At 41.5% G+C, this 14,090-nt stretch overlaps 1 protein-coding gene across 2 annotated transcripts in view; it reads left to right on the forward strand.

Moving 5' to 3' along the window:
• Positions 1–14,090, forward strand: part of ASZ1 (ankyrin repeat, SAM and basic leucine zipper domain containing 1) — a 101,271-nt gene that overhangs the window by 2,381 nt on the left and 84,800 nt on the right. The window contains exons 2-3 of one of the 2 annotated variants that reach the window (XM_045006607.1): positions 1,841–1,940; positions 10,024–10,146. In XM_045006607.1, coding sequence (XP_044862542.1) covers positions 1,841–1,940; positions 10,024–10,146 — 223 coding nt within the window. Of the gene's footprint in view, positions 1–1,840; positions 1,941–10,023; positions 10,147–14,090 lie in introns of those variants that run through there. The other variant, XM_045006623.1, reaches the window with a different exon arrangement.

Consider the following 14,090-nt stretch of genomic DNA (forward strand, 5'->3'; position numbering starts at 1 on the left):
ACAGGATTCAGACTTAAAGTTCAAATCTACTCCGAAAAGGGACTTTGTCACATTAATTTCAGTGAGGCATCTGCTTAAGTACTTTGAATAGGCATGGAAATAAGCACCTGCCTAAATGCTTTGGTGAACTGGGTCCATTTTCAGGATTCAGTAAATATTTTGAATGAACAAAATTGCTAATCTGTGAGCTACTGATGTGAGTTTCTAGACCAGTGGTTCTCAAACTTGGGCTGCCGCTTGTTGAGGGAAAGCCCCTGCTGTCCGCAGGTTTGGCCAATTGCGGTTCGCCGCTCCAGGCCAATGGGAGCTGCAGGAAGTGGCACGGGATGAGGGACATGCTGGCCGCCCTTCCTGCAGCCCCCGATTGGCCGAACCTGCGGATAAGATCAGTGTTTATTTTTAAGCATTCTTTTTTCTGTTTTTATGTATTTAAATGTTCAGTTGTTGGGATTACCTATCTGAAAATTTTGATTAGTATTATTATTATTGGAAATATTTTTCGTTGTTTTGTGTATATGGTGAAATCAGCATTTACCAATAAATATCTAATCCTTCCAAGCCTAATTATCAGGTCAGGCTATGTTTCTTAATAAGGAATAATGAATGTTAGAAAACTGGGAAATGCAGAGTTTAGGTGACACTTATCACATGCTGTGACTGGAAACAAACAATAACGAAATATTCATGATTCCACCCCACCCCAGTATTCTGCCAGCACTTCCAGTAATAGATTTGTGATAAAAAACTGCTTTAATTATATCTATGCAACCACATTGGCCTTGGATTCTGTTGTGTATGCAAGTGTAACTGACAGCATAAGGCTAGGCTTGCATGCGTGTGACAGGGTGTACGAGCCCCACATGGCAGAGACAATGGTAAAGGGGTTGCTCTGGACACAGGAAGCCATGCCCCCTCACCCTTGCTGGGGAGGGAGGGCTCAAAAGGCAGCACTCAACTCAGTTTGGGCTGACTGAGCAGGAGAGCAGATGGGTTTACAGTCTCCTGCAGAGAAGCCACTGAGATTCCCAAAGGCTGGAACTAGGCCTTATGGTCAAACCGCCACAGACTTTTCAGCCACAGGGGCTGTGGACGCTGAACCACCACAGACAAGAACCCCAAAGGGGACCACAAGACAGATCTTCAGATGATCTAAAGCCGGGGTAGGAAATGGCCCAGGGACTAGGCATGGGGCGCCTGTCTCCTAGCTTGTGCAATGTAAATTATTGTTTCTTTGGGCTCTGGGTTGGAACCCAGTGGAGTAGGGAAGGCCTGAGTTCCTCTATCCTTGGCTGCTGACTCTCGCTATTGGGTGACGTAGCTGCTGAATCCCGCCACTGGGCTCCACAGTCAGGAGTATTGTCGCAAGGTGGTATTGCCAAACTTGGACTCAGTCCCTTTTGAGAATGGGTAGCCTTGCTATAGGAACTATCAGTTCTGTTGTGCAAGCAAGAAAATAAATCTACCTCTCCACAAGCTGTGTTGGTTCGTAAAAATCTCATTTTTTAATAATGTAAGCCAGTTTGGTGGAATGTGCTAGGAGAGCAGATCTATTGAGTAAAAAAGTGCCATTTTTACAGGCACATGTATTTCACTGTAGAACTGTATGTAAATTATTTTCCTTTCTGTGCTGTAACTTTCTCTTGCATTGTCCTTATCAGTAAATTATAGTAGAACCTAAACAAATCCTGGCAATTATTCAGACCAAGATAAAGGAAAGAAAACAATGATTTTTCTTCTACTTCCTTCTCCAGCATGCCTTCAAAAGCATGTTGAAAGTTGAGTAGAAAAAATGTTTATTATGAAGTAACCTGGCTCTGATTTTATTTTTTTGCCTGTTCAGCAATTTAGTAAAACATTACGGTTACAAGACAAGGATGAAACATTAAAGAAAGCTTTGACTTCTGGGGATGTGTCCATGATTGAAGAACTTTTAAATTCAGGTGAGAAAAGTGGATTGTAAACTTAACTCAAATGTATTGAATTTGGGAAAATGAGAAATTTAGAAGGCCTTCTAAATTTCTCATGTCAAAGGAGTATTGCTAAGCCTGTGTAGGTGTAATCAAACATTTGTAAAACAGTATAGACTCTATATTTATTCAAAATGTAATTACAGAATCACTATCTCCTTATGAGTGGGTCACCATCCAGCATTGCCATAAAGTCATTAGTTTGCCAGGAATAACATTGTGTACCATAGCTCAGATGTTTAGGGTTCTTGATTCATTGGTAAGGTTTTCTTTCAGATGGAATATACTAAGCATGCTGTATAGTATCCTCTACTTCCTTACATTTTGTTATCACTATATTTTAAAAAGAGAATACTAGGTTTGCAAACAATGTATTGTAAATTTGCGTGTGTGGGGGGTGCTAAATTGAGGGTGGGAATTCAGTGGTTCTTGCTTTTCAGTTTTTTTATACACCTCTACCCTGATATAACACAACCTGATATAACATGAATTCGGATATAACGTGGTAAAGCAGTGCTCTGGGGGTGGGGGCTACACACTCCGACGGATCAAAGCAAGTTCAATATAACGTGGTTTCACCTATAACTCAGTAAAATTTTTTGGCTCCCGAGGACAGCGTTATATCAGGGTAGAGATGTACCTATCCTGATTGGAAATTGCGCACACACACACTCACCAGCATGATTGTGCCTGTGGTCAGGGCTGCACCAGCAAACCAAGTATGTGGTAGGGGTGCCATTTCAGACACCTTTTTTTTGGCTTGGGGTGGCAAAAAGCCTAGAGCTGGCCCTGCCTGCGGTCTGCCTCTTGGTCTGTCCTGGCAACAGTAGTTTCAGATTGCTAGATTGTCTGATCTTTAATCAACTTGTGTGATGTTTTTCACTCTTACAAATTTGGCTTAAAAATACTAGTTTGATTTTCAAATAGCTTCCTCGCTTAGAAAACATTTCCATTAACCCAGTATTCAGGCATTGCATCCTTTATTGCAGTATCCAGGGCAGTTAGAGTGGTCAGTCATGAGCAGGGCCGGCTCCAGACACCAGCTCATCAAGCAGGTACTTGGGGCGGCCAAGAGGAAGGTATGGCACTTTGAGCTCTTCCCTGGCAATTCGGCGGCGGATCCTTCGGTCCCTCTCGGAGGGAAGAACCGGCCACCGAATTGTAGCTGAAGAAGAAAGCGGCGCGGTGGAGCTGCTGCCAATCGCGATCGCAGCTTTTTTTTTTTTTTTTTTTCCTGCCACTTGGGGCGGCAAAAACCCTGGAGCCAGCCCTGGTCATGAGCTACACAGATAAATTAACCTGCCTCATGGTGATCTTCAGAAAATTGTGTTTCAACAGAAAACTGGAGTATAGCAGCAAGGAGTATCTGTTCTGAGAAAATTAGTATAATTTCTGGAAAATTGTAACTTGTTGGCAAACTCAAGGGTTTTTTTCAGATATTAAACTGAGTGATGTATCTTCTGAAAATAAAAACTACCAATTTCTTGACCACAGTATTGCATTCATTTTAAGTAAAACACTATTATGGCAAAATTGGTTGTTTAAGAGGGTGAAGCAAATTAACATCACTTTGAATTAAATGTTTGTGATCTCATACTTTGTATCAAAGCTTTCTTTGTTGATAGGTGGCGCTAATTGTGAGTGGTGCCTATATAGTTAGCGTTGCCTAATGATTTACATTATAAGCCTCTGTTTTTAGTGGCTTATAACTTTGGCAAACTTTAACCATTCAGTCTGAAATTTTCGATGTTGCTGTCTGCCACAGGCAGAATTCTTTTTTGAATTTTTTTAGCAAAAATGGTATGGCTGTTTCTGAGAATGGGTTCAATGAGAGGTGAGGAAGCAGTCTGAACAATGTTAAATTTGTTCATCAGTTTCTTTGAAGAGCTGTAGTATAGGCGCAGTAATTCAATTTGATGAGGAGTTGGTTCCGGGGTCATAGAGGTAACTTTGTTGATCCAACCAGATTTGCTCAGTAGAACTTGTTAGAGGCATATTCCCAAGGTACAGCTTGAGGAGGGAAGTGGAGGAAAGACAGCTTTGAGCCAAGTTCTATGCCACTGCAGTCCGTGTCACAAACTAGAGCAGCCCATGAGAAATTACATACAATCTAATGTTAATTTTGCTTCAGAAGTAAATTTGGCAAAGTGATGGAGAATCCACCCAAAGGTTTTTGGAGGTGTTGCTGTAACATAGGAGTGTGGCTATCACATTGTCATAGTGTAGGGTAAAATTCTGTGTTGGTGGGGGAAGTGAGTAGATAAGGGAACAGGCAATCTAATAGATCTTTATCTTTTATGTAAAGTGCATTTTTTCATTTTGATGCGGTTGACTGCATAAATGCTACAGAGAAAGTTGCCTTAGAAATGTATGTAAATAGGGTGAATAAAAAAGTGTGTAAATACAGTGTCAACACCCAACTTGGGGTATTAAGAGAGAGAATTAGCTCTGTTTCTTCTGTCCTCAGAACAGTTCTTGGGGCTATACTTGATTCCTTAGGTACTGCCAAGAAGAAAAAAGGTCTTAAAGTAGCATCTTTTGAGAACTTCAAAATTAGGCCTTTATCATCACAATTTATTTCAAATCAGTTTCTTTTCATGAGACTTAGACCACACACTTGAGTGGTCTTTATAATTCCTATTTGCCCCATTTTCTCTTACATCCACAAAGATGGAAAATATTGATTACTCTGCCACCTCTGCAGTGACCAATAAGGCTAAAATCTCAGAGTAAATTCAGTTTTTAATACTGTCTTCGGTACTTCAAAAGTGAAGACTTACTGAGTCCAAAAATTCTTTTTAGACTTGGGCTAGATCTTGGTGTTTCTGCATTGCTGCTGAGAGAGAAATTATGTGCAGAAATAGTAATTAACATCTGGTTATATCTAAGAGCCACACTGCACATTGACAGAGTATGCAGGGATATGATTGTTTGAGGACTGTTGCTCTCCCAGAGAAATAAGTCATATAAATCCACCAGTGACTTGCATCTTTGAATTCTTATAGGACAAATTAACTGAGTCTGAATATGAACAGATTGTGTGCTAAAGTTTATTTTAGGAATGGGCCAAACAAATCTGTCTGTACATCCTTTTGATTTCAATAGGTGTCAAGTAACTTGAATCTGTTGGGGATAAGAGTCCGTACGTGGAACTTGACCTTAGTTCTTCAAGCATTACCTCATTCACATTTAGAACGTCAGATCTCATTTTCTGTCTACAAAAGTAGCTTTCCTATTGATAGTAACATAAGTCAACAGAATATTTGGACAAAATGCTACTAGAGGAGCCGTGTACTCTACTGTTAACAGAGATAAGGAAGGTACTTTTATGCCAAGTGTTGCCTGTGGAGGTGAATCACAGATCTTTATCTTTATATTGCTAGAATCCAGCTAGTTAAAGAAAAACCTCTGGCACAACCTGGACATAACAAGCACTAAAAACAATTGCATTAAAAGGGCAAAGGAAATGTTTTGTTTTGTACCTGAGTTGCAAGATGGATGAGAAATTGTGTACATTTAGCATAAAAAGTGGGATGTCTTTGTTTTCCATAAGAAGGATCCCTAGAGTACACAGCAGTCTAGAGAGAGGGGCTATTGAGGCCATGTGGATTAAAGCCTACAGCATTTTCTAGGGCAGGGGTGGCCAACCTGTGGCTCCGGAGCCACATGCGGCTCTTCAGAAATTAATATGCGCTCCTTGTTTAGGCACTGATTCTGGGGCTGGAGCTACAGGCACCAACTTTCCAATGTGCCGGGGGGCGGAGGGGTGTGCTCACTGCTCAACCCTCTGGCTCTGCCTCAGGCCCTGCCACAGGCCCTGGCTCTACTCCACCCCTTCCTGCCCCCTCCCCTGAGCCTGCTGTGCCCTCGCTCCTTTCCCCTCCCCCCCCCCCCAGCCTCCTGCATGCCAGGAAACAGCTGATCGGGAGGGGGAGGTGCTGATTGGCAGGGCTGCCATTGGGTGGGAGGCGCTGGGAGCGGAGTGGGAGAGCTGATGGGAGGCTGCTGACGTATTACTGTGACTCTTTGGCAATGTACATTGGTAAATTCTGGCTCCTTCTCAGGCTCAGGTTGGCCACCCCTGTTCTAGGGAGTGGCCCTTAAAGTTGTCCCTGGCTTCCTTCAGGAGGCACACAGCAGCAGGAACAGCTGTGAGGTGCTATGGATGGCCCACCTTTCCTTCTTTAGGAGTCAGTAGTTCTAACTCTCTCAGCTGTTTTGTATGGTTAAAAGATTGACTTGTGGGTAACTTTGTGGAGGATAACATGATAAAAGTTTGCTAATGAATATGGGTTAATTATACGTAAGCATTTAATAGCTATATTAAATCGGGCTGCGGTGTGTGAGAGGACTAGAGAAAAGAGGAGGATATGGGTCTAAAAATGAATATTAAAAGGAGAAAACATTGCAGAAGTCACAGACTCCTTATGTGCACTCATCCCTTCTCCCTCTGCTTCTTCCATGCTAGTCTCCATTCTTTATATCTATCTATCTTCTGAGAAGGATTAGTTTGATTCTTTGTAGGGTACCTTGCACAGTATTGAATGCTGTAAAACAAATCTCATCATTGGCTGTTAAACACCCTTCTTATCATAGTGATAGCAATATATAGGACAGACAAACCACATGACCAAGCTATTTTAATATATAAAGCAGCAACATGGTCAGACCTGCAGTACTCAGCAGAGACAGCGTTTGGCTGGAGATTTTGGCATGCTGTAGTTCCCAGTAAAACCAAGAGTTGAGTCTAAAGGGACTTAAGTCACTGCAGAGGGATGAGGGACTTCATGTCATTTTCCACTAGGAGAATGTAGACTTTACCTTAAATATAGACTGTACCGTACTCATGTGTAGTTGTAGTGGACTGCTAGTCACATTTCTGCAACAAGTTTTGACATTCCTTCTAGTGGCTAAAGCTGTGTGTATTGTTGTTTTTCCTACATTTCTTTTTCCCTGGTATTGCCATCCCAGCCTCTCTTGATGTTTCTCTTCCTCCTACCCCCAATTGCCTGTTTCCTTACCAAACTTTTGTCGTGCCACCTTTCTGTCTTGCTCAGCTTCCATTCTGTTTATCTCTTGGTTAAGTTTCATTGTCTAGCTCTAGCCAGTGATACATACAGTGGAGTGAGGCAGGAGGGACCGAGGTAGAAAACTAGAAGAATTTAAACTGTAAATAAATGCTAGTCTTCAAAATACTTGTTTTAGTTGCCTTGTAAGAATTGTGAGTTTGACCTCAAAGAAAGTGAACCCTTCCACTATTGTTGATAGCCATCTTGCAGTCCACTGTATATGCAGATACTTTCCATAATGGTAGGTAAATTTAAAATATTTATTTAATGGAGCCGCAGAATATAATGCCATTAGATGTGGTGTTTGGTGGTTCTTTTATATTGCAGTATAAAAAGGCCCTATCAGGATCCAGTTGTGCTAGCAGCACAAAGATATGAAGACACAGTCCCTGCTGTAAAGAGCTTATTCCAATTTGAAACAAGATATGAGTGAAACAGTGATATGGAAGGGATCTGGAAGGCGATAAGATTGCTTGGTTACATGGGCCAGCTGTGTGCACAGGTGTATTATTAAGGAGAACCAATATAGCTGACTATCCCTGGATACATACTCGAATGGCTTGCCCAAGCTGCTGCTGCTGCTGTCACGGCCACAGTTGTTATTTTTAGGCACTAACTCAAGCAGAACTAGCACGTGTATGTCTACTTGTACTGGGAATTACATCTCCTAGCTGCTGTGTAGACATACCTTCTGAGTTAAAAGTGCTGCCAAGATCTAAACATGCTTTTTGTTAATAGTGTACAGCAGTGGTCCCCAACCTTTTCGTCTGGCAGGTGCCAGACGAAGGACCGTGGCGGCGCTGGAGCATCAGCCGAAATGCTACTGAATTTCTGCGGTATTTCGGCATCGCTGCCTCTCGATGACGTCGCTTGTTGGCAGCAAGCGGCATCATCAAGAGGCGGCGACGCCGAAATGCCACTGAAATTCGGCGGCATTTCGGCAGATGCTCCACTGCGGGCCAGGACGCGGGCACATTTAGATGCACCCGCGGGCACCGTGTTGGGGATCCCTTGGTGTACAGTATTTTGAAACCAATCCTCATTTTTCATTCCTGGTGCCCCCATGTACCTCTCATCCGCTTTTCTTTCTGTCTCTGGTAGAAGGATGAAACAATTTGCCATCAAGATTACAAGATTCACTGTTGTTACCCTTCTAATAGTATGCTTCGAGCATCTTGGCTCTTCATAATCTAGGTCTAATTCAGCATTCACATTAGATCTCAATCCCAGCCATATTTCCTTACTTTTCCTAATGGGTTCCTGTGACTGTTGTAGGCTTCCGAACTGGCTTCACTTTCTTTGACTTGTGTAATTCCATACAGCAATTGTCCAGTTTTTTGTTTCTTTTTCTGGGAGTCTGAAAATGGTCTGTTCCTCATGCAGCTGTTAGATACTGGTAGCTTTGTCCCAAGATGTCTGATACGAGTTTTTCTCTTCTCTCTCCACTCTCTAGCTACCTTCATGGCAAATCAAAGCTTCCCTGCAGTGGCTGTACTGTAAGGTGTACCATGAGGTGGCTCATTCAAAGTGGTATAAGTTTCTGCACCCCTGACAGATTTGTCTTGCACCCAGTGGCAGTCCCTTGTTTCTGTGCCACCTTTCACCATTTCCAGAAAGGGAAAGACCTCCACACAAGAGGACATGTCCTTCCTTGGCCAGACACTGAACTGGTAGTGCCTCCCTCACTTAAAAAAGCCTGGCACTACTGCTGATTCAGAGGGTACAGACATGAAGAGGTTGATAGTCCCTGGTGGTGGTGATCTTAACACTTCCCTAATTAGGTAATTTAATTCTGCTTTTTGAGATGGTGGTGAGGGAAGACTAACCAGCTATGTCCTTTCCTTCTTATGCCACCCTACAATACAAGTTTCAGCACTGGGGTTTGAGCATTCCCACTCCCTTCCTAATTCTTCTTGGGGTTTGAAAATTACTTTTTGAGGAATTCTTCTCTTGCATCTTATTTTAAAAATATTTTTCTGGGGCACTTTTAAATCTTTTGTTGATCATCTTATATTATGTTTGTCTTGAGAGCTTCTCCTGGACAGTTGCAAGACCTGACTGGAATGTCAAGAAGGTAGCATTTCAGTTTTTTAGGACATGATATGTAGTAGCCGGATACAGGGCCTAGTATGTGCTTTGCCCAGCTCCCCTCCAGGGTCAAAATCTTAAATAGGGAAGTAACACAAGTCTTATGCTAAGAAGCAAAGACTGAACAGTCAGAAACTTGCATAAATGATGGTTTTAGAGAAGCAGAATTACAGTTGGGTAATATTTTTCTCTTGTGCATGGGAAATCATTAGTCTAGAACCACATCTGGGTGTTGTGGTTAAGTCTTGGTTTTTTCCTCTAAAGACATTTAATTAGGTAGTACTAAACGTTAAGGTAGCTTATGCTAAAGCAAACGCAGACAGAGGTCAGAGGGGACCGGTGTAGGGGCATTCTAAATCACGAAAACCCCAGCAACCAGCTAGGGTGGAATTACTTGCTCCTCTCACTGTTGCTAGACACAGCCTACTTCCTGTTTGGTGATCTCCCACACAAAGTCCAATTCATGAGGCAAAATCAAAAGTCGTCATCTTTTTTTATTATCAGTGGGAATCACTGCATTATTTACGCGGAGAAGATAAATCTGGGCACAGCTATAATAATTAATAACTTTGCTGCAATTGTGTGTTGCTAGCCTTTCTAAAATCTTTTTGTCTCTGGGATCATGTTTGAAAGTTACGGTGGTTTTGTTTTGTTTTGTTGGGTTAAGAATCAGGCTTCTTGATATTCAGTTGTGGAATTTGTTTCCAGAGTTCCAAGCAGAGAGGGAGTCTTTTAATTGATCAAAGAAAATAAAAATATGGAACAAAGCATTTTCTCTCCCTAGGAATAGATAGAAACACATTAGAGAAAACAGTTAAATATTTACATTTACTGTGTATATTGGAGTTGGAGTTATAAAATACATATTTACCTTTGTAATTTTTTTAACGTTTTGACAGGTGTGAACGTAGAATCTAGTTTTCAGTTTGGATGGACTCCCCTGATGTATGCTGCTAGTGTTGCTCATGTGGAATTAGTTCGTATCCTACTGGACAGAGGTGCTAATGCAAGCTTTGATAAGGGTAAGATACTTGTGAATCAAATTAGAAGTTACAATTGATTCTGACTAGTACACTTTATCCTATTTATGTCATCTCTTAAATATTCAGGAAAAAAGAAACGGTCACAGTCAAGTAGACTAGGTCTTAAACTTGGCTTCATAATCTGGAGACTGTAATCAAGATTGTAGAAAAATTTTAAAATAGTCTACCACACCATCACTCTCAAAATTTTGGGTTTAGTTTTGTTTAAACAAACCTTAATGTATTGTGCTCCCCTCAACTAATTCCACAGTAAACACAGGTTAAATTGTATTGCTAGAACTGTGCTGACCTCAGTTACTGCCTTTTTGCTTAAACCCTGTAAGAAATGGAGTGGGGGGGGGGAATATCTTGCCCAAATTACAGGATACTGTTGTGTAATTAAATTATTTAATTAATTTATTAAATATGTATATTATGGCAATACCCAGAGCCACCTATTAGGATTGGGCCCCTGTTGTGTTAAATGCTTTACAAATGTTTGAAGACCGGGTCTCCTCCCCAAAGAGCTCTATAGTTTAACTTCTAATAGAAATGCTCTCCTCTCCCTTCTAAAGATAATGATCCTACAATTTACATCAATTCATTTCTCCCACTTTCCATCTGGCTGCATAGGTCAAAATGTCTCCTCTCAGTTGCTTGCAAGTCCCACAGGAGTAGTGATCATCTGTACAATGTAAATAAATGTGCATTCATTGTTTTCACTTTTCTAAAAATGCAGCAAAGTATTCCAGTAAAATGAAGGTTGTCAAATTTTAACTCCATGAAAAGGGAACAGTTTTTTGTTTTTTTTTAAATCTTGTCAGTTTCAAAGAGCAAGCTCAATACTACAAATACTACATTTGTCTGTGAGTTCCTCTGTCAACTTTTGTGGTCTCGTAATCACATTTTTGTATTTTAAGGTGTTTTTTCCCCTTTTCTCTTGCTATGTGGAAGACCCACCCAAGTGAAGGGGTACTGACTTGATTATACAGGGGAAGCTGTCTATACACACAGCACTGTCACATGTACAAAGTAATCTATTTAAAAAATAGAGAGGCTATAATATCTTTGTTATAGTAATTATAGCTATTTCTTGCAGTGAAAGCAGATAGTTTGACAGAAATGTGACATTTAAGATGATGGTTTCGCTTCAGCATTGCAATGTTTTTCAGTATAGCTCTGCTGTGTAAATTTGGGCCTTGCCACATACTACAAAGGGCCTTAATTACATACTGCATTATTGGTAGTCCAGGGTTCCAGAAGCTTTATCAAAGTTGGTTAGTGCTTTCTTCAGTGCCTTTTAGAAAGAAGCAGCCGCAGCAGAGGGAGTGGGGAAAGAAAAATAAAGCAGAAAAGATGGATCAGTGGACAGCAACAGTTAAAGAAAAACTGCTCAAAAATTTACCCTGTATTACCACTGTATTACCCTGTATTAGCACCCTGTATTACCATTACCAGACTAAATAGAAATATTGTAGAAAAATTGTACAGTACAGGTAAATATCTAAACATCTAAAAATTGAATAATTAGTGGTACATAATATAAATTAGGTTTCTAAATTAATTTTGGAGACAAATTAATCTGGAGTAATCTGAAATTTAGATGATCAAAGTTTACGTAATCTTGAGATATATAATATAACAAAATTTCCCAAGTATATAGAAAAAATTGATAACTACTGTATACTCAGTGCTGGTCCTTTCTAAGAAACAGGCTCTAATCTGTTTTTAAGTGGCTTTGTTTGCTAGTCAATATGAAATCTTACAAAACAGCACATTTTCTTACCTTGATGGAAGTCAGAATTAAGACATTTCTACATTGTAGAAGACAGCAACATGTTGGACTCTTAAAGACTTTTTTTTTCTTGGCAGTAATGTATTTCAGCTATTATATCAATGAAGAAAGTTTTCAAAAATATCCTCTGTGTGCTTTCTATCTTGTTTTAAACCGAACTTCCTTTTTTAAGTAATTGAACTCAGATGAATTTCAGTGAACTGCAGTAGAATGTCACTTGAATTGGACTTAGTAGGCAGATAATGGCAATCACATGCACTAACAGATGGTTGTGAGTGTTTGTTTTTTGTAAAGAGGGTAATATATGCTCCGGGCTTTAAAAGGAAATAATTATAAAGTGCAATTTGGAAAAGCTGCTCTAGCAATCATGTAGTTACATCATTTCAGTAAATAAACTAGTGTTATCCTGACCACAGGAATTTGTTTTTTAAAAAAAGCTTATTTTTACACTACAGAATATAATATTCTAATGAAATTTACCAAAAATTCTGCTTAGCTTGATATATGTTTTGATTAAAACAGATTTTTTTCTGTGAGCCAGATCCTGCTCTGTGCCAACTCCTCTGTGCCATTCTGGTAGTGCAAAGAGGACTTAAATTTACATGAGGCAATTTCCATACGTCACCAAGTGGCATAACTGTCTCCACACCACTAACTCCTGCTTTTGTCTGGGTGTAAGGTATGTGGTTGGGCATGGCTGGAACTTACTCGTACTTTAGGGCAGGGGTCCCCAACCTTTTCAAGACCAGGGACCGGTCATGCCTGCGGAGGGAGCGCTCGTCCCGTGGCTCGGGTAGACCCGCCTGCGGGAGGTCCACCGGCTCCGGTTGAGCTGCCGCAGGCATGACTGCGGACAGTTCGCTGGTCGCGCGGCTCAGCTGGACCGCCCGCAGGCATGCCTGCGGCAGCTCAACCGGAGCCGGTGGACCTCCCGCAGGCGTGCCGGCGGGCGGTCCAGCTGAGCCGCGCGACCAGCGAACCGTCCGCAGTCATGCCAGCGGGAGGTCCACCGGAGCCCCGGGAGCAGCGGACCTCCCGCAGGCATGACTGCGGAGGGAGCGCTCGTTTGTAAGAAGCCGCGGTCCGGTACCGGGCCGCGGACCGGGGGTTGGGGACCCCTGCTTTAGGGCATCATCTAGCTGCTAACTAATGGGGTTTAGGAAGAAACGTCTTCTATTGCAAGATTATTCCATAGTTCTCCACTTTAGAGTTTTTATCTCTTCTGAAATATCTGCCAGTGGCCACCATTAGGGACAGGGTATTGGTCTTAGATGGACTGCTAGTCTGATCCAGTATAGCAGTTGCTATATTTCTGGTTATGCCATTTTGTACTGCTCTAAATAGTTTCTCTTTCCTTGGTATTAAGTCGATAACTATTTGTAAGGTGCAATGATGTTTTCTTCCCCTTAATATTTTTATTTGTTGCCTAGCCAAACTACATGTTTGGCACAATGATTGAACTTGGTGGTATTCTAAACAAAAAGAGCTCTTAGCCATGCTTGTAGCTGTTTCCATTGCTTCATACTGACTCAGCAGACATTTTAGGTGTCAGTGACGTTTGGGATTATTGTATGTGGGTGGTTGTGTTGATTTGTGCATATGGAGGAGGTTGTAGTGGGAGATTTGTATGGGTGGCAGTTGGGCCCAAGTAATCTAACATCTGTGCAGTCTTTCTCATACAACCAATGAAATTGCTGTATGCAAATTAGTTGTAGAATAAGGGTGGTGATTGGTTCGTTATCTCTGATCTTACAGTGGCCTAGGACACTTGGCATGGCAAAGATACATGCATTACTGTAGCTGTACTTTGTAATTGGTACAGGTGTAATTTGTAAAGTCAAAATGGCTGAGAACTTAAAAATTGAATGGTAATGGACAGTGAAACCCAGGGTACGTCTACACTACGGGATTATTCCAATTTTACATAAACCGGTTTAGTAAAACAGATTGTATAAAGTCGAGTGCACGCGGCCACACTAAGCACATTAATTTGGTGGTGTGCGTCCACGGTCCGAGGCTAGCATCGATTTCTGGAGCGTTGCACTGTGGGTAGCTATTCCGTAGCTATCCCATAGTTCCCGCAGTCTCCCCCGCCCCTTGGAATTCTGGGTTGAGATCCCAGTGCCTGATGGGGCAAAAATCATTGTCG

Source organism: Mauremys mutica, chromosome 1 (assembly GCF_020497125.1).
Source record: "Mauremys mutica isolate MM-2020 ecotype Southern chromosome 1, ASM2049712v1, whole genome shotgun sequence".
Taxonomy (NCBI): domain Eukaryota; kingdom Metazoa; phylum Chordata; order Testudines; family Geoemydidae; genus Mauremys; species Mauremys mutica.